Consider the following 15069-nt stretch of genomic DNA (forward strand, 5'->3'; position numbering starts at 1 on the left):
CTGGGGGCGGTCCGAGGGGCGGGGAGGCCGACTGTGGGATTTGAAGACGCGCCCAGAGCGGGGAGGAGAGAGGTACGAGCACAGCTGGACTGGCCAGGGCTGACCGGGAGGGAGGAAGCCCTCGCCCTCGGCTTTGAAACAGTCATTCAGCTCACACTGGCGCAGCTTTGTGCCAGCCTTCGGCTGGGAGCCAGGGCTGCACGGATGAGCCACACGTGTCCCCTGTTTTGGAAGAACCCGAGATATAATGGAGAACCCCAAACGGAGATTTTCACACCGTATTGAGACTGGCAGGAAAGGCAATCCCTTAGCTGGGACTTAAAGGAAAAGTGGGAATTCGCCAGGGATTCAGAGACGGGGGCGGGGGGGGGGGGTGTGCACTTTAAACAGAGAGAACAGCATGTGCAAAGGCATGGAGGTTTGAAACAGGGGGGGTCGGTTTAGAAACTAGTTTTGGTTAGTTTTAGATTTAAGAGGGGACCCATGAGTAATGTTGGCCCAGGAATGAGCTGGGGCAAGATGGTAACTAAGGACATAAACCAGTATTGTGAACAGCAGAAAGTCCGTGAGGGATTAGGAAACAAGGAACAACGTGATCCACTGTGACAACCTAGGGGCAGGTGGCCTGGTTCAGGACAGTGGCTGTGGGACGCAAGGGAAGGACCTAAGTCAGAGACACTGGGAGGACAGTGAGTGGAGATGAGGGGAAAAGGATGATGTCTTGTGTGACAGTTGGAAAGGCTGGTGGATCGAGGCAGGAGGGAGTGAGGATGGGATGGGGAGAGGAGTGAGGAATCAGCAAGTTAGCTCTTGGCCAAAGGAGAAGCCCCAGCCCCCAGCTGGTGATGGGAGAAAGCACAACTTCAGGTGGCATCACTGGGCCGATGCCCCTGACTTCAACCTTCAAAGCATCCTAACCATTGTGCTGACTCCCGTGTACCCATTCTGTGCTCAGTTCCAGCTTGGGACAGACTAGAGGGATGGTGACAGTGCCTGGTTCTTGTAAATCTTATAGTCCGTGGGGAGAGTGATGGGGGGAGAACTAACTTCCCAGGGACAGTGTGGAGCCAGGAGCCTAGCTGACCCTCCAGCTTGCTCAGTGTCCCCAGGGCTTTAGAATCAGGCCATCAAACTAGTAAAAGCCAAAGAGGGTAAGCAGCCATCTGCACAAGGGACCTGGAAGTGGGCTATGGCTGAGGGGCATGACGGGGCAGGCCTGGCATGTGTGAGACAAGGAAAGCTTTATTTCTTTGCCTGCTTTGGAAGACAGCCTGCCCAACACCTTGGAAAGTAATGCTTCTCAAAGTAAATCCACCATTTGGACTTGGGTTTTCTCAAGCCATGGAGAAGCAAGTGACCTGTGGGTACCTGGATCAAGGGGGCGGCTGTTTCTGCCTCTGCAGGACCTAAGATCTCACCTTTGTGATGCTCTGGAGGGCTGCGCTGGGATAGCGCTGTGCAGTCCCCTCCTTCCTTACTCGGCCGTGCTCCCTGAGGTCTGCACATGAAATTTCTTTCTTTTAATGCCCAAGTTCAGGCCCTCCTGCCCCACCTTGACCCACAGTGACCTGGCTATCCCTTCATTCAACCGATAAGCCCTGAAATCCACTCTGTGCCCGGCCCTGCTTGTTGGGCTAGGGGGTGGGGGTGGGGGGATACAAAGAGGAATAATTTGCGGATCATGCCTTGGAGGAACTCTAACTCTACATAAGGGCAACCTCCCCCAAATTCCGTCCCTAGTTTGTGAGTTTGCGCTGAGAAGGCTGGTAGTATTTCCTTGATTCTGGAAAAGATTCTGCTCCTGAACAACCCCTTACAAAGTTCGACTTTCCTTCCTGCTCCTTTCCTAAGGCCAAGTGGGAGCCGGGCGTAGGAGGAGAGGACTGACGCGGGCTCCTCGGAAGGCAGACTACGGTCCCTCTTCCCACGGCGGGCCGCAGTTCGGTCCTCCGAGCGCAGGGGGCGCTGTGGAAGGGCGGGAGCCGGGCGGGGCCTGCCTCCTCCTGCGCGCGAGCCTCCGCCGCGGGCCGCGCAGGCGAAACCGGAAGCGGCGGCCGGCAGGGGCGGGGCAGTGTAGCGGCCCGCTAGTCAGGCTCTGCGCCGCGCCGGGGCGCGGGGCTTGCCCCCTGACAAAAGCCATGCTCGGCAGGTCCGGGTACCGGGCGCTGCCGTTGGGGGACTTTGACCGTTTCCAGCAGTCGAGCTTCGGCTTCCTGGGCTCGCAGAAGGGCTGCTTGTCCCCGGAGCAGGGCGGCGTGGGGCCGGGGGCCGGTGAGTGGCCGCCCAGCACAGCGGACCCGGGGGGACCGGCTGGCAGCCCCGAGCCCGAACTGTCTGCCTCTCGCGAGCCAGCCGGTCTTGCACCCTCGCACCCTAAGAGGAGGGGCCGAGAGGGGACATGACGTGGAGAAGGGCCTGGATCAGCCGCTGGGATGCTGCTGCTCATCCGCCCTTCCTAGGGCTGCATCTTCCAGGAAGCCTCGCCTCACCTCGTTTCTCCTCAGCTTTTATCAGCCCAGAGGTTTCAAGTTTCCCTTCTGCCTAGGAAGAACTACGGTCTAGGCATAGGAGGTCACCAGCACAAGGGCACTTGGCTGCAGAGAAATAGCAGAATCTTCACCCCAGGGGGCACTTCTGGACTCCCTGATCTTCGGCATCTCCCTGTTTCCTGGTTGAGATGCGCAGGCCAAAAAAAGCAGGCTCTCAAGTGCTTGTGTGCTCAGGCCCTGTCTTGCTCCAAAGCTTTGAGTGATTCCTTTGGCCCACAGACCAGATCCCACATGTCTCAGCCTGACAACCAGACCCCAGAGGATTTGGTCCCTCCCTGACCCTTCTGTAATGACAGCTGCCCCTATCCAAGGATTCCTTTCCTGCAGGGGCCACATGTGTCAGAACTAGGCTGAAAAGGAGACTTAGTATCCTGGGGCTTAGAGAGCCCAGAGGGTATGGGATTCCTGGATGGGTGGAGCAGAGGATCCTGTCTGCTTCCTGTCCAGGACTGGAAGGGGATAGAAGGCAGAGAATAACCTCATTCCAGATTCTGGGGCTTTCTCAGATTCCTGGGCTCCCATCCGGGGCACCTGGTTCACCGGGGGCCAGGACCTCTGGCTCAGATGAGTTTTCCTAGTTCCGTCTTCCTAGTTCCCCCTCTGCCACCTCCCACCTGAAGCTACTTCAGGTGAAGCATGCATTTGATGGTCCTGAGGGCATCAAAGTGGGGTAAAGAATTGTGAGCTAGGAAAGAACATCTTAGCTCTCACCTCTTTCTCCTGCTGATGAGCCATTGATGCTTCATCCCCTTAGGTTAAGGTATTATCTCCAAAAGGACTCCTTGAAAGCACATTTATGGGGCTGCTGGTAGGGGAAGTGTTATGGCAGCAGCGTTCAGTTCAACCCAGAGTGTATTTACATATGCTTAGGTGCTCCCAGTTCCGTGTGTGGGAGGCAATATAAATCAGACAAAAGGATTGACTCCTGCTCAGCCTAGTGAGGAGAGCATCACGTGATTAGCTTCTCCGCTCCACTGGCTGTTGCCTAGCAGAGAACAGGCCTTGTGAAGGTGGGACTTGGGACCGATTTGTTTTGATGCGTGGGAGGAAGGAAAAGTCCTTAAGTAGCCCCTTCCCAAAGATTAAGGAGTAGTGTTAGGCAAGGCAAGTATTTGTTGGTCCTTAAGGCACTAAAGTAGGTGAAGAACTGTGAGCTGGGAAAGAACATCTTAGCCCTGAAAAGGAAGGAGCCACTGCAAGGGGAGGTGGGCAGAAGGTACACCTGGCCGAGTTCACTCAGTGTGCGGCTGTCCTGCCAGACCCAGTTGGTATTCCTTGACTGCCTCTGCTCTCTTGTCTCAGATGCACCTCAGAGCTGGTCCTCCTGCTTCTGCCATGGCCTTATCAGTTTCCTGGGTTTCTTGTTGCTGATGATCACCTTCCCCATTTCTGGCTGGTTTGCCCTAAAGGTAAGGCTGGCTGGGTCAGCCCCCCGGGGTGGTTGGGCCACATTGAGAGCTTTGGCATTGGTGGATGGATTCCTTATCCTCTGCCCCTCCCCCTAGATATTATCACACCTCTGTGAAATGGGCTGGGCAAGAATTGTTCATTCTCACCTTTCAGATGAGGAAATTGAGGCTCAGACTTGTCCAGAGTTATACTGGGAACCAGTAAGTGGTAGAAACATGTCTTCCCAAACTCCCAAGTCTGGGGGTCTGGGCACTGGCTTTAAGGTGCACACAGATACCATTGCCAAATCTTTGTCCTTTTGGGTTAGGCTAAATTAGAAGTGAAAAACACTCGACTTGGCCCAGCAAGTGATGAATAATAGGAGTTCAGGCCTTGTTTTCAACAATGGATGGTGCAGGTGGGAAAGGATGTGCTATAGCTGAGAATCGCACCTGACAGCTGCAGTGAAGCCTCCCTTTGTGCGGCCCCAAGCAACAGTCAGCTTCTGTAGAAAGCTCGGGGTTTGGTGTGGTCTGGAAGGGAGTCCTTAGTAGGTCCTAAATCCTAGTCCTAAAGCTGCTAGTGAAACAAATATCACGTGGCTTTAGGCAAGTCACTGCCTCTCTGGGCCTTCATTCCTAATTTGGACACATTTCCTTCTTTGAGGACTCCAGGAACCTAAAGTTGGCAAAGCCCTTTGCTTGGGTTGCTGTTAGAGCAGCCCAGCTTTTCCCTTAAGTATGACAAGGGCAGACGGTTTCCTGGTTTGAGTCATGTCAAGCTTCAGACACATGGGTGAAAAGTTTTGCTGAGGATCAAGTCAATACAGTGAGGCAGGTGAGAGCATGACTTTTGGAGTCATTCAGAACTGCATTCATATCTTGCCTGTTTCACCTGGGGACTTTGTGATTTTTGAGCAAGTCACTTAACCTCTCAAAGCCGTGGTTTACTCGTATGAAAACAGAGCTAAGGATACCTGACACTGAGCAAGGCCAGGGGAGAGAACGAGGGAGGGACCTGGGCAGATGTCATTGTCAGCATCAGCTCAGCGCTTTCAACCCTTTCCCTCACTACCATGGACAGATCGTGCCCACCTATGAGCGCATGATCGTGTTTCGACTGGGCCGCATCCGCACCCCTCAGGGACCCGGCATGGTTCTGCTCCTGCCCTTCATTGACTCTTTTCAGAGGGTGGATCTGAGGACACGAGCCTTCAGTGTCCCTCCCTGCAAGGTGAGGGGCTTCTCGGCTCTCCTGGACAGAGGAGTGGGGGCTTGTGCAGGGTGCAGTATGGGTGCCAGTACCTTGGCCAATGAGTAGTCATCAGGGGCGGGGCATGGGAAAGACACCAGAAAAAGGAGGAGGGAGGCTGGGAGGACATCCTTGCTCCATATACCTAACCTGGGGACAACATTTTGCTCTTAAGAGCTAGAGACCAGGCAGGCGGGCAGGTGGGTCAAGCTGGGTGCTCTCAGCGGGCCTGGCCTCCCTCTTTCACGGCCCCCCCAATAGCTGGCCTCTAAGGACGGTGCTGTGTTGTCCGTGGGAGCCGACGTCCAGTTCCGCATCTGGGACCCAGTGCTGTCAGTGATGACGGTGAAGGACCTGAACACAGCCACGCGCATGACGGCTCAGAACGCCATGACCAAGGCCCTGCTCAAGAGGCCTCTACGGGAGATCCAGATGGAGAAGCTCAAGATCGGTGACCAGCTCCTGGTAGGCAGCTCCGCACAGGACAGAGCTGGGCGGCCGGCAGCCGGGCCCGGCTCTGCCTGCCAGGGCGCTTTGAGCAAAGCACCAGATCACTCTGGGCCTCAGTTTACCTTATGTCCCAAGTGGGCAACAACTTTTGAAGAGCCTGTGGTCTGAGTGGGACTGTTAGTTGAGAGCAGGAGGATGGGCACAGACCATAGTGACCTTGGGCAAACCTGTCCCTGAGAGGTGACGGGGCTGGGACAGGGGAGTGGCCTGGCAGAAATTATGGGGCCTCCCCCTGATTGCCCTTGCTTTTATCCTCCACTGCTGTGCAGCTGTTACCATGACAACACCACGCCTCAGAGGCACTGAGCATTCTCATGGGGGAAGCAGGTGGGTGAAAGGAGTAGGGCCCTCCTGGCCCAGTCACCCTCTAAGAAATTCCATGCTCCCCAGGACAGCATGTGCATTTTTGTGGTTTTGTGTTCTTTGTTCTGAACAGAACAAAAGGGACACGAGGACATTTGGACTTTTTTTTACTGCCTCTTCTCCATGTGTGAGCAGTTATCTGCACTGGAATTCACCTCAAATCCCTTCTGTGACTAGATGGGGTAGTAATGAACATACACGTGGCAGCGTGTCCCCAGCTCCCCACGCTCCCCGTGGTTGAAGTTTCCCCTCCTTCCCCTCAGCTCTGCTTTCCCCGGGATTAGAGGACAGCAGGGGGCAGGGGCGGTGCCAGTTCTGGTCGTTCCAGTCCCTTCAAGAAGTAAGTCAACCAACTGGGTGAAGTTCTCAGGAAGACTGTTTGCGATGGTAAGGGTCGCTCTCACGTGTGTAGCATTTTGTAGTTTAAAGAGTCCTCTTGCCTGCTTCAGTGTACCTCAGCTTTACATTTTACTGCAAGAAGGCCAGTGTTACTGTTTTATTTTGGAGGAAGGACACTGAGGCTCAGAAGTTATTTGACTTGCCTCAGAGAGCCATGGTCACGGGCAGAGCTGGAATAGCTGCCCCGCCCCCAGCCCGGTGTTCAGTCTTACACAGCTCTGATCACAAGCTGGGAACAATTTTTATTCGTGAAACCACATTTCGTTTAAATTTACCTTTAAGAAGAGAACACTGATCTCGGCCTCACTGCACATTGCTTTAGTGCAGCAAAGCCAGGAGAGGCAGTTTGGGGAGTCAGTCCCACACCAGAGCGTTAGAGTCGTGTGGGGCCATCCCCAGGCCGAGCTGGCTCCTGGTAAAGTGGGGTCAGCGCCTGGTTAAAATGGAACTTCGGGAGATCTAGCATGCTCTCTGGTTCAGGCAGACATTTCTCATTCTCACTCCCCCTTCTGCCTACTTCTCATCTGGAGAGATTGCACACTCTCCACCTCTTGCTTGCTGGGCCCTCCTTGGCCGCTTACCCACTCATGCTCCAGGCCAGCCGCTTCACCCCTCACCACCCTGGCCCAGCCGCCCCCACTGCCATCCCTACACCCCCTTCACCACAGGCCTTGCCTCTTAATCCTCAGGAGAACACTCGAGGACCAGAATTCTTTCAGCTTCCTCCAGCATCACCCCTGCAAACGCATTTACGTCTGTGCTATTTTTCCTGCCTCTCTGGAAGCATCTGCACCGGGCAGTGCTCTGGGCCCAGGACTCGGCTCCCTCCCTCCACTCATCGTCCTCCTTGCCTTTCTGCATAGACACACGCTCTCCCTTTGCCCCAGTCCCTCTCTGACTCACCCCCTCCCCCGTTTCCTTCCTCCCCCACTTCCTTCCTCCCCTCCTGTCCTTAGTCTAGTCTCCCCTCCAGGCTCCTAAGACAGACTACACTGCCAACCTCATGGTGACCTCCCTCTGGCCCACACAGAGGGCACTTCTCAGTCCTTCCCTTCCTTCCTTCACCTGGTGGCAGCCTTGGACTCCCTGCACCCATCCTTCTCTTTCTCTCGGATCCTCTGCTTCCCCGGGCTTCTGTTATTCTACACACCTGGTTATTCCTTGTTCCCAGGTTTCTATCAATGGCCTCGTCTCACCTATGACCTTCAGGGATTGCTTATCCACCCAGGACTTTCTGCTACTGCTGGACACCAATTATTCATAACAGTGATCCAGCCTGACTCTGTCCTATACCCTGAACTCACATATCCAACTGCCTATTGTCTCATAGACACCTCAAGCTTAATGTATTAAAGTCATCATCCCTTGCTACCCACCCCCAAACCTGTGCCTTCCTCTGTGTGTGGTCTCTGGGTGAACACCCACACTCACGGTCCACGCAGGGACCCACGCTGGAAACCTGACTCCTTCGACTCCTCACCACCTCCCTGTCTCTGCACGTCCGGGCAGCTACCAAGCCCAGTGGTTCTGTTTCTCTAGTGGTTCTGTTTCTCCTTCTGCAGCTTAATACTGTTTATGGAGTTATGCCCCTCCCTTGGTGTAGCTTGGCTCACAGCCGCCTCTCTGCCTGACACCAGATCTGCATCATTTCTGCCTGCAATTGGAAACATCCTACCTGATCTCCATGCCTCCACCCTCTGCCCCTCCAATCCAGTGTCCACCCCACCAGCCAAGAGGATCTTTCCAACCAGTAAGACTGCTCTGTTGCTCTCCTGTTAAACTCCCCTCTGGGGCTCTTTGTGCCTCAGAACAAATCCAAGTGAGCAGGAGCAGCCGCCTCGGGCCTCGCTGGCCCCACCTCCCAGCCCAGGTGAGGTCCAGCTAGGTGGAACTCTGGTTACTAATGCCAGTTCCCCAGGCATTCCTGGTTCTCTCTGGGCTTTTGCACATGCTGTTCCCATTGCCTGGGAGGGTCTTCCTTCCCTTTATGCCACTTCACCTGGATAGCTCCTCCTCCTCCTGGCCTCACTCTCTCCTCCCTGCTCCTCACTCTCCCAGACCTCCAGGTAGGTCAGGCCCTCTCCTGACTGCTCACTACCAACTGCCTACCACTAGGTTGTAATTGCCCCCATCCAGGCTGGGAGCTTCTCAAGGGCAGGCCTGGCACCTCATGTGCCTCATGTCCCTGTGTGGCCATACCAGCCCACCTAAAGAAGGTGTCTGGAATGATTTGTTGAATGAGTTCCATTTCTCCCCACACTGTCTTCCAGCTGGAGATCAACGATGTGACCAGGGCTTGGGGGCTGGAGGTGGACCGCATGGAGCTGGCGGTGGAGGCCGTGCTCCAGCTGCCCCAGGACAGCCCGACTGGGCCCAACCTGGACAGCACCCTGCAGCAGCTGGCCCTCCACTTCCTGGGAGGAGGCACGTCCTCAGCGGCAGGAGGTGCCCCGCACCCTGGGCCAGGTGAGGGGCCTCAGGGAAAGGGTGAAGGTGCTCTCCAGGGCGCTCAGCTTGGTGTCCAGCGCAGGCTCAGCTTTGCTGCTTGCTCCCTTAACCAGTCACCTTGTGCAGTGCTCACTCTGCCCAGCTGTTCAGCCCACTCCGATTCTAGAGCTGACTAGCGCTGAGCTGGTGAGAAGAGTCCAGGTGTCTGAGTGTGTGGAGTCCTTTGGGAGGCTCCGTGGGAGGAAGCAGCAGCATCCAGAAAAGAGTTTTGGGTTCAAGGCTGGAGGAGCTTAGAATGGGGTTTGGGTCATGGCTGAAAACTCTGTGGCAGCTTCTTAGCAGACAAGGAAGCTGAACACAGGCCTGAAGGGGATACGAGGGAACTGCTGTAAAGGTACAGAGGCCAAGGTGATCCTGACCTTGGCAGCATATTGACCTTCTCTCTGCCTCCCCGCCCCCATCCTGTTGGCCACCCCCAGCAGATACCTTGGAGATGGTGAGTGAGGTTGAGCCGCCTGCCCCTCATGGTGCCGGGCCCAGCCCCAAGCAGCCTGTGGCCGAGGGGCTGCTGACCGCTCTGAAGCCTTTCCTGTCTGAGGCCCTGGTCAGCCAGGTCGGGGCCTGCTACCAGTTCAATGTCGTCCTGCCCAGTGGCACCCAGAGCATCTACTTCCTGGACCTCACCACAGGTGCATCTGCCCTCCCTGCCCTCTCCTTCCCACCCAGGCTGCTCGTGGGCTCCCACCCACCGTGGTCCCTTTTCAGACTGGGCCCTGTTCCCGTTAATAGTCGAGGGTGAACCCATAGCAGCCAGAAGCTCAGACACAATTTGCAGACTGTGGCTCTCCAGGCCTCCGTCTCCCTGCCCTGTCCTCGTCAGCAGCACAGCTCAGGTGGCCACGCCTCCTATACCAAGAGCTCCTGCTCGTGCCAGGCTCTGTGCTCGGTGCTTTTTGTGCACCTGCTTCTCATCAGGAGCCTGTAATTTAGGGATTGTCATCATCCCTGTTTCACCAATTGGAAACTGAGGCTCTGAGTGATCACACAGCCAATGGGACTTGAAGCCAGGGTACTAGAATCTGAGCTCTTAGCCACTAGTTTCCACCCATCCCAGTGAGTCATGCTAACCCTCCCTGCCCCCGCCCCCGCCCCCAGCACAGCTGTCCCCCTACTAATGCTCAGTTTTCTCTCCCCCTACAGGGCAAGGGAGGGTGGGACACGGGGTCCCTGATGGTATCCCTGACGTGGTGGTGGAGGTGGCCGAGGCAGACCTGCGGGCCTTGTTGTGCAGGGAGCTGCGGCCCCTGGGCGCTTACATGAGCGGGCGGCTGAAGGTGAAGGGCGACCTGGCCGTGGCCATGAAGCTGGAGGCTGTCCTCAGGGCCTTGAAGTAGCAAGCTTGGCTGACTGGCCATAGCCCAGCCCTGGGCCTGGTACCGAGCCAGGGGGGCGCATCTTGGAGGAGGAGGCATTGGCACTACACCTTGGATTACTGAGGCCCTGAGAAGTTTCAGGCTCAGCGGGGGCCAGTGAGTGGGGGCTGGGAGAGGCCAAGTGAGGCGGCCCTGCCCTTCTCACCCACAGTGGTTTTCTGGACAAGCCTTTGCCCACCCTGGTCCTCTGCCCAGGGCCAGCCTGAGCTGGGTACACAGCGCGATGACAGGAGAGCCAGGCCTGTTCTGCTCTGCTGGCCACCTGACTGGAGAGGCAGGGCCAACAGAAACAGCCTGACAGCAGCCGGTTTGGAACCAGTGTGAGGGAGCAATGCATGTGGCTCAAGCTCAGAGCTCAGGGTGGGAGGGAGTAGGGAGGGTCGGAGAGGCAGCCACCTAGAAGAGGTCCCTGTGGTGGGAGGGCTCTGGCAGTTGGGCTGGGCCCACCTTGCTGATTGCAGTCCAGGCCCAGGCTAGTGGGGGGTGGGGGTGGGGAAGAGTAGGGCCTGGCCCTCCCCTGGTCCTGCTCCTGAAGGGATCTTGAGCCTTCTGCCAGCTCTGTCTTGCATGCCTGGCGGGCTGGGCCGCAGGGCAGCATGAAGAGAGCCCTGCCATTCCTGTGCTTCCTACTGGAGGTTTGAAAACATCAAATAAATGTGGCGTTTACAACTTACTGGAGAGAAGTGGGTTGTGAGGGTGGGTAAGGGCCCCCAAGGTGAAGCCCTGCTGCCAGGCCGGGGCCCCATCCCTGAAGGTTGACAAGCCCTGACACAAGCCTTGAATCACCCACAGTCCCCCTTCCTGCCAAAGGTCTTGAAGCCCCTGGGAGAAGAGCAGGGCGCGCTGTTCCTCTTTATGGTCAGGGGAGAGGTTTGCCAGGAAAGAGTAGGTGTGGGTGTGACGGAGCTGGTCTGGCAAACGTTAACCTGGTGAGGGGCAGGGCGGGGCTCCTGCCACTTTCAGGAGAGGAGTCAGGCCGGGGTCAGCTGTCCCTCCTGTTACACCTCAGGTCACTGTTTCCCCGCTGCTCCCGCCCAAGCCCCAGGCGCCCTAGAGAAGGGGGCCTTAGATGTTGAAAGTTCTAAGAAATGAATCTCACTTCCTGGAGAGGCTTGTGAAAAACCCCTGAAATATGAGCCTCGTCTTTGAGGAACAGCTTCTGGCTTGTCCTCTGGCACCAGGCCTTCCCCCTCAGGGCCTCCCCAGCTGCCTTGGCACCGGGCTCTACCCAGTTTGCCCTTTTGTTCCTGCCAGTGTCTGCTTTGTCCCTTTTCTCGTAGGTCCTCATAGTGTGGACCAAACCGCAGTTGAGTTCAGCTTTCAGCCCCAGGGCCCTTCCCTGGAGGCCAGAACCCCAGGCTGCTGCCCCCGCTCTGTCCCTTTCTCCACTTCCCTGGAGCCGCCCAGCCAGGGCTGCCTGTTCAGAAGCCTTCCCTCCAGTCCCACGGGTCACACTCCCACCGCCCATGAGCCCTAGTGGGACGTGGTCTCCTGTGCTCTCACCTGGGCTCTCCTTCTACTTTGGGACTGTCATCGTGCCCATTTCCCACTGTCTGTGTCACTGTTCTTGCAAAAGTGCCTGCCCTTCCTGCTGGACTGTGAGCTTCATGCCTGAGCCATTTGCAGCTCTTCCCTCTGCTGCTGCGGAACGCAGTGCCCCAGGTGTCAGAGGGGGAGCCCCAGGCATCTTCCTCCTGAAGGCTTAAGGAAAACCGAAACTCACGTTCTCTCTTTGGTTCAGAGGGTCTGTGTAACCAGGGGAAACTGAAACTTCTAGATGTCTGTGTGGGTGGAGAGCAGGGCCTGCCACCAGCCCGGCAGCCTTTAATACCCTCATCCTGTTGGGAGCTCATTGTTTGGTGAGGCCAGCCCTCCAGGAAAGGGAGCCCACAGGTTCAAGGCCTCTGAACAGACCTTGCAGTCCACAGCGGGTGACAAGGGGACAACCAGGCCTGGGTGTAGGGAGGGAGGGAACAAGTGTTGATCAGAGGAGGTGATGCCAAGACCGGCAGCTGTGGGGATGAGAGGAGGAGATGGCGGAAGGGCACTGGGCGGAGAGGAAAGCCCCTGCGAGGGCGAGGGCGAGGGTGCACAGGAAGAGGCAGCCCGGCCCCAGTCTGGGGAACTGGAACCTGAAGTCTGAGCGGGCCTGTGCAGGGGTTTGGGGAGAGAGGATGAGCAGTAGGTGTTACTGGTGCCGGGTGTGCCCTGCACTGCTGTAGACACTGCGTTTTTCCCTTGAGGTAACCTGATGAATGATGATAATGAAAATAGTTACCGCACGCTGTGTTGGTGTATAATATATAATGGATTATTCTGATGTCATTTTTAAAATAAGTCATTTTGAATAGGTAGTACAGTCACATGGTTGGAACGTTTTAAAAGATGAAAAAAGCACGCTGTGAAAAGTGCCCCTCATCCCCCTGACTCCACGTAGTTCCACCCTTCCTTCAAACAGGAACCCCTGGTATTAGTTTCTTGATTATTCTTCCAGAAGTTGGGTTTTTTAAAAAAAATACATTTACAAGAAAATCTAAATATTATTTTCTGGGGCTTTTTTGTTTTTTGGTTTTTTCTTTTTTACACAAATGACAACACACTGTTGATTCGTTTGCTTCCCATTACACTTGAGAATCTTTCCAGATTAGCACACCTAGACTTCCCCCGTTCAGTTTTGTAGTTACATAGGATTCCATTGTGTGGATGTATCATAATTAATTTAACATGGCTTGCGTTGATGGACATTTAGATTATTTTTTATGTTTTTCTATTTTGAACAGCGTTGCAGTAATAACCTTTCACATATGCTATTTCAGCTGTGGTTGAAGTTCACCTGTGGGATAAAGTCCTAGAAGAGAAATTTCTAGGTCAAAGTATTTAATTTAATAAATATTGTCCAAATGCCTTCTTTGGAGGTTATTCCAATTTATACTCGTGTCATCAGTGATTGAGAGTCTGTTTTTCCTCGTAGCCATGCGAACACAGTATGTTACTAAACTTTTGGATTTTTTGACAGTCTGGTAAGTGAAAAATTATATCTCAGTATAGTTTTTTTTAATTGCTCAGTTGTTTATTGCTTTTTTATTTTTAAATGTTTTTAAATGTATTTTATAAAAATTTTTTGTGAGTGGGCAAGGGTAATTAGGTTTATTTATCTTTAACAGAGGTACCGGGGATTGAACCCAGGACCTCGTGCATCCTAAGCATGCGCTCTACGACTTAAGCTGTACCCTCCCCACCTATTGTTTTTTAAGACTTGGATTTTCGGTCCCACTAAAAGCACAAGGTTTTTGCTGTCTTCCTCCAGCATTTACTTTTTTTAAACGTATAATTTAATATAATAAAATGCACCCACTTTAAATGTGCTTGATGTGTTTTGACAAATGTGAACACCGTGTAACCACCAGCCCCACCACAATCAAGATACAGAACGTTTCCATCAACTCACATGGTTCCCTGTGTCCCTTCCACGTCAGTCCTCACTGCCCGTCTGCCCCTAACCCATTCCTCCCGCCCCCGGCCCGGGTCTCCACTTTCTGTAACTGTTGATGACATTTCACTTTTCTCGAATTTCATACAAATGAAGCCAGACCATGTGGACCCTTTCTTGTCTCGCCTCTTTCTCTCCCTGGAGTGTTTTTGAGAGCCGTCTATGTTACTGTGTGTGTCTGTAGTTTGTTCCTTTGTATTGGTAGTGACACTCTCTTTATGGATAGGTGCACAATTTATTCTGCTGTTGATGGATATTTGAGTAGTTTTCAGTTTTGATTATCGAAGCTCTGAACATCTGTCTGTGCATGAGTCTTTTATGGACATACGTTTTCATTTGGGTAAATACTTAGGAGTAGAATTTCTGGGTCAAGAAGCTGCCAAACCAATTCCAGAGCGGCTGTGCCGGCACTTGGTGGCGTCGATCTTTCCCAGCAGGCGTGACGGGTGCTTTTGAGCCTCTCTTCACGTGCCCATTGGGCACGTCTTCTTTTGTCAAGTGTCTGGTCAGACATTTTTTTCTCCACTTAAAAAATGGCTTATTTATCTTATTGGCATAGTAGTGGTATTAGCTTTAAGAGTTATTAGTATCTCCTGGTTACACGTCTTTTAGCAGATAAGTGTATTTGTTTTATGTGCCCCCAGTCTGTAGCTTACCTTTCTAACTTAATGCTTTAACTTGAAAAGCAACAGCTTTTAACTTTGATGAAGTCCAGTCTGTGATTTTTTGATGGTTAGGGTTTTGTCTTGGAAAGCTCTACTCATCTTAAGGTCTTGAAAAATTTCCCCCTATGTCCTCTTCTAAAAGTTTATAGATTCAGCTCTTACTTTTAGGCCTGTGATCCATTTTGAGTTACTTTTGGTGTATGGTATGAAATAAAAGGTTGAGATGTCCCTCCTCCATGGGTATTCAGTTGTTCTCGAACTTCTTGTTGAAAAGATGTATTTTCCCTATTGAATCACCTCAAAACTTTCCAATTTTCATTTCTCTCATTTTGACTGAAGTTGAACAGTTTGTAAGACGTCGAAAAACCGTTGCGCTTCCTTCCCTGTGAACTGTTACTTCATCTACTTTGTCCACTTTTCTAGTGTTGGTTGTTCCTGTTTTTATTTTGACATCTGGGAGCTCTTTAAATATTAGGGACAGTAGATGTTTTTTGATGTGAATCGTACCTTTTTTTACCCCATTTATTTGTGTTTTGACTTTGCTCATGATATTTTTCCAGGAAATTTAACAA

At 53.6% G+C, this 15069-nt stretch overlaps 1 protein-coding gene across 6 annotated transcripts; it reads left to right on the forward strand.

The window, feature by feature from the left end:
* The first annotated feature begins 53 nt into the window (after positions 1–53).
* Positions 54–11015, forward strand: STOML1 (stomatin like 1). Of its 6 annotated transcripts, none has more exons than XM_064480716.1 (7): positions 54–72; positions 3852–3958; positions 5022–5171; positions 5451–5654; positions 8732–8927; positions 9389–9598; positions 10110–11015. In XM_064480716.1, the coding sequence occupies exons 2-7, from the start codon at positions 3920–3922 to the stop codon at positions 10301–10303; spliced, it is 993 nt and encodes a 330-aa protein (XP_064336786.1). In that variant the 5' UTR covers positions 54–72; positions 3852–3919; the 3' UTR covers positions 10304–11015. The 6 variants fall into 6 exon arrangements, with proteins under 6 accessions (XP_064336786.1, XP_010976211.1, XP_031296723.1 ...); XM_010977909.3 differs by lacking the exon at positions 54–72 and adding an exon at positions 2057–2271; XM_031440863.2 differs by lacking the exon at positions 54–72 and adding an exon at positions 2057–2271 and having other exon boundaries at positions 9392–9598.
* Positions 11016–15069: the final 4054 nt, after the last annotated feature.

Source organism: Camelus dromedarius, chromosome 29 (genome assembly GCF_036321535.1).
Source record: "Camelus dromedarius isolate mCamDro1 chromosome 29, mCamDro1.pat, whole genome shotgun sequence".
Lineage (NCBI taxonomy): Eukaryota > Metazoa > Chordata > Mammalia > Artiodactyla > Camelidae > Camelus > Camelus dromedarius.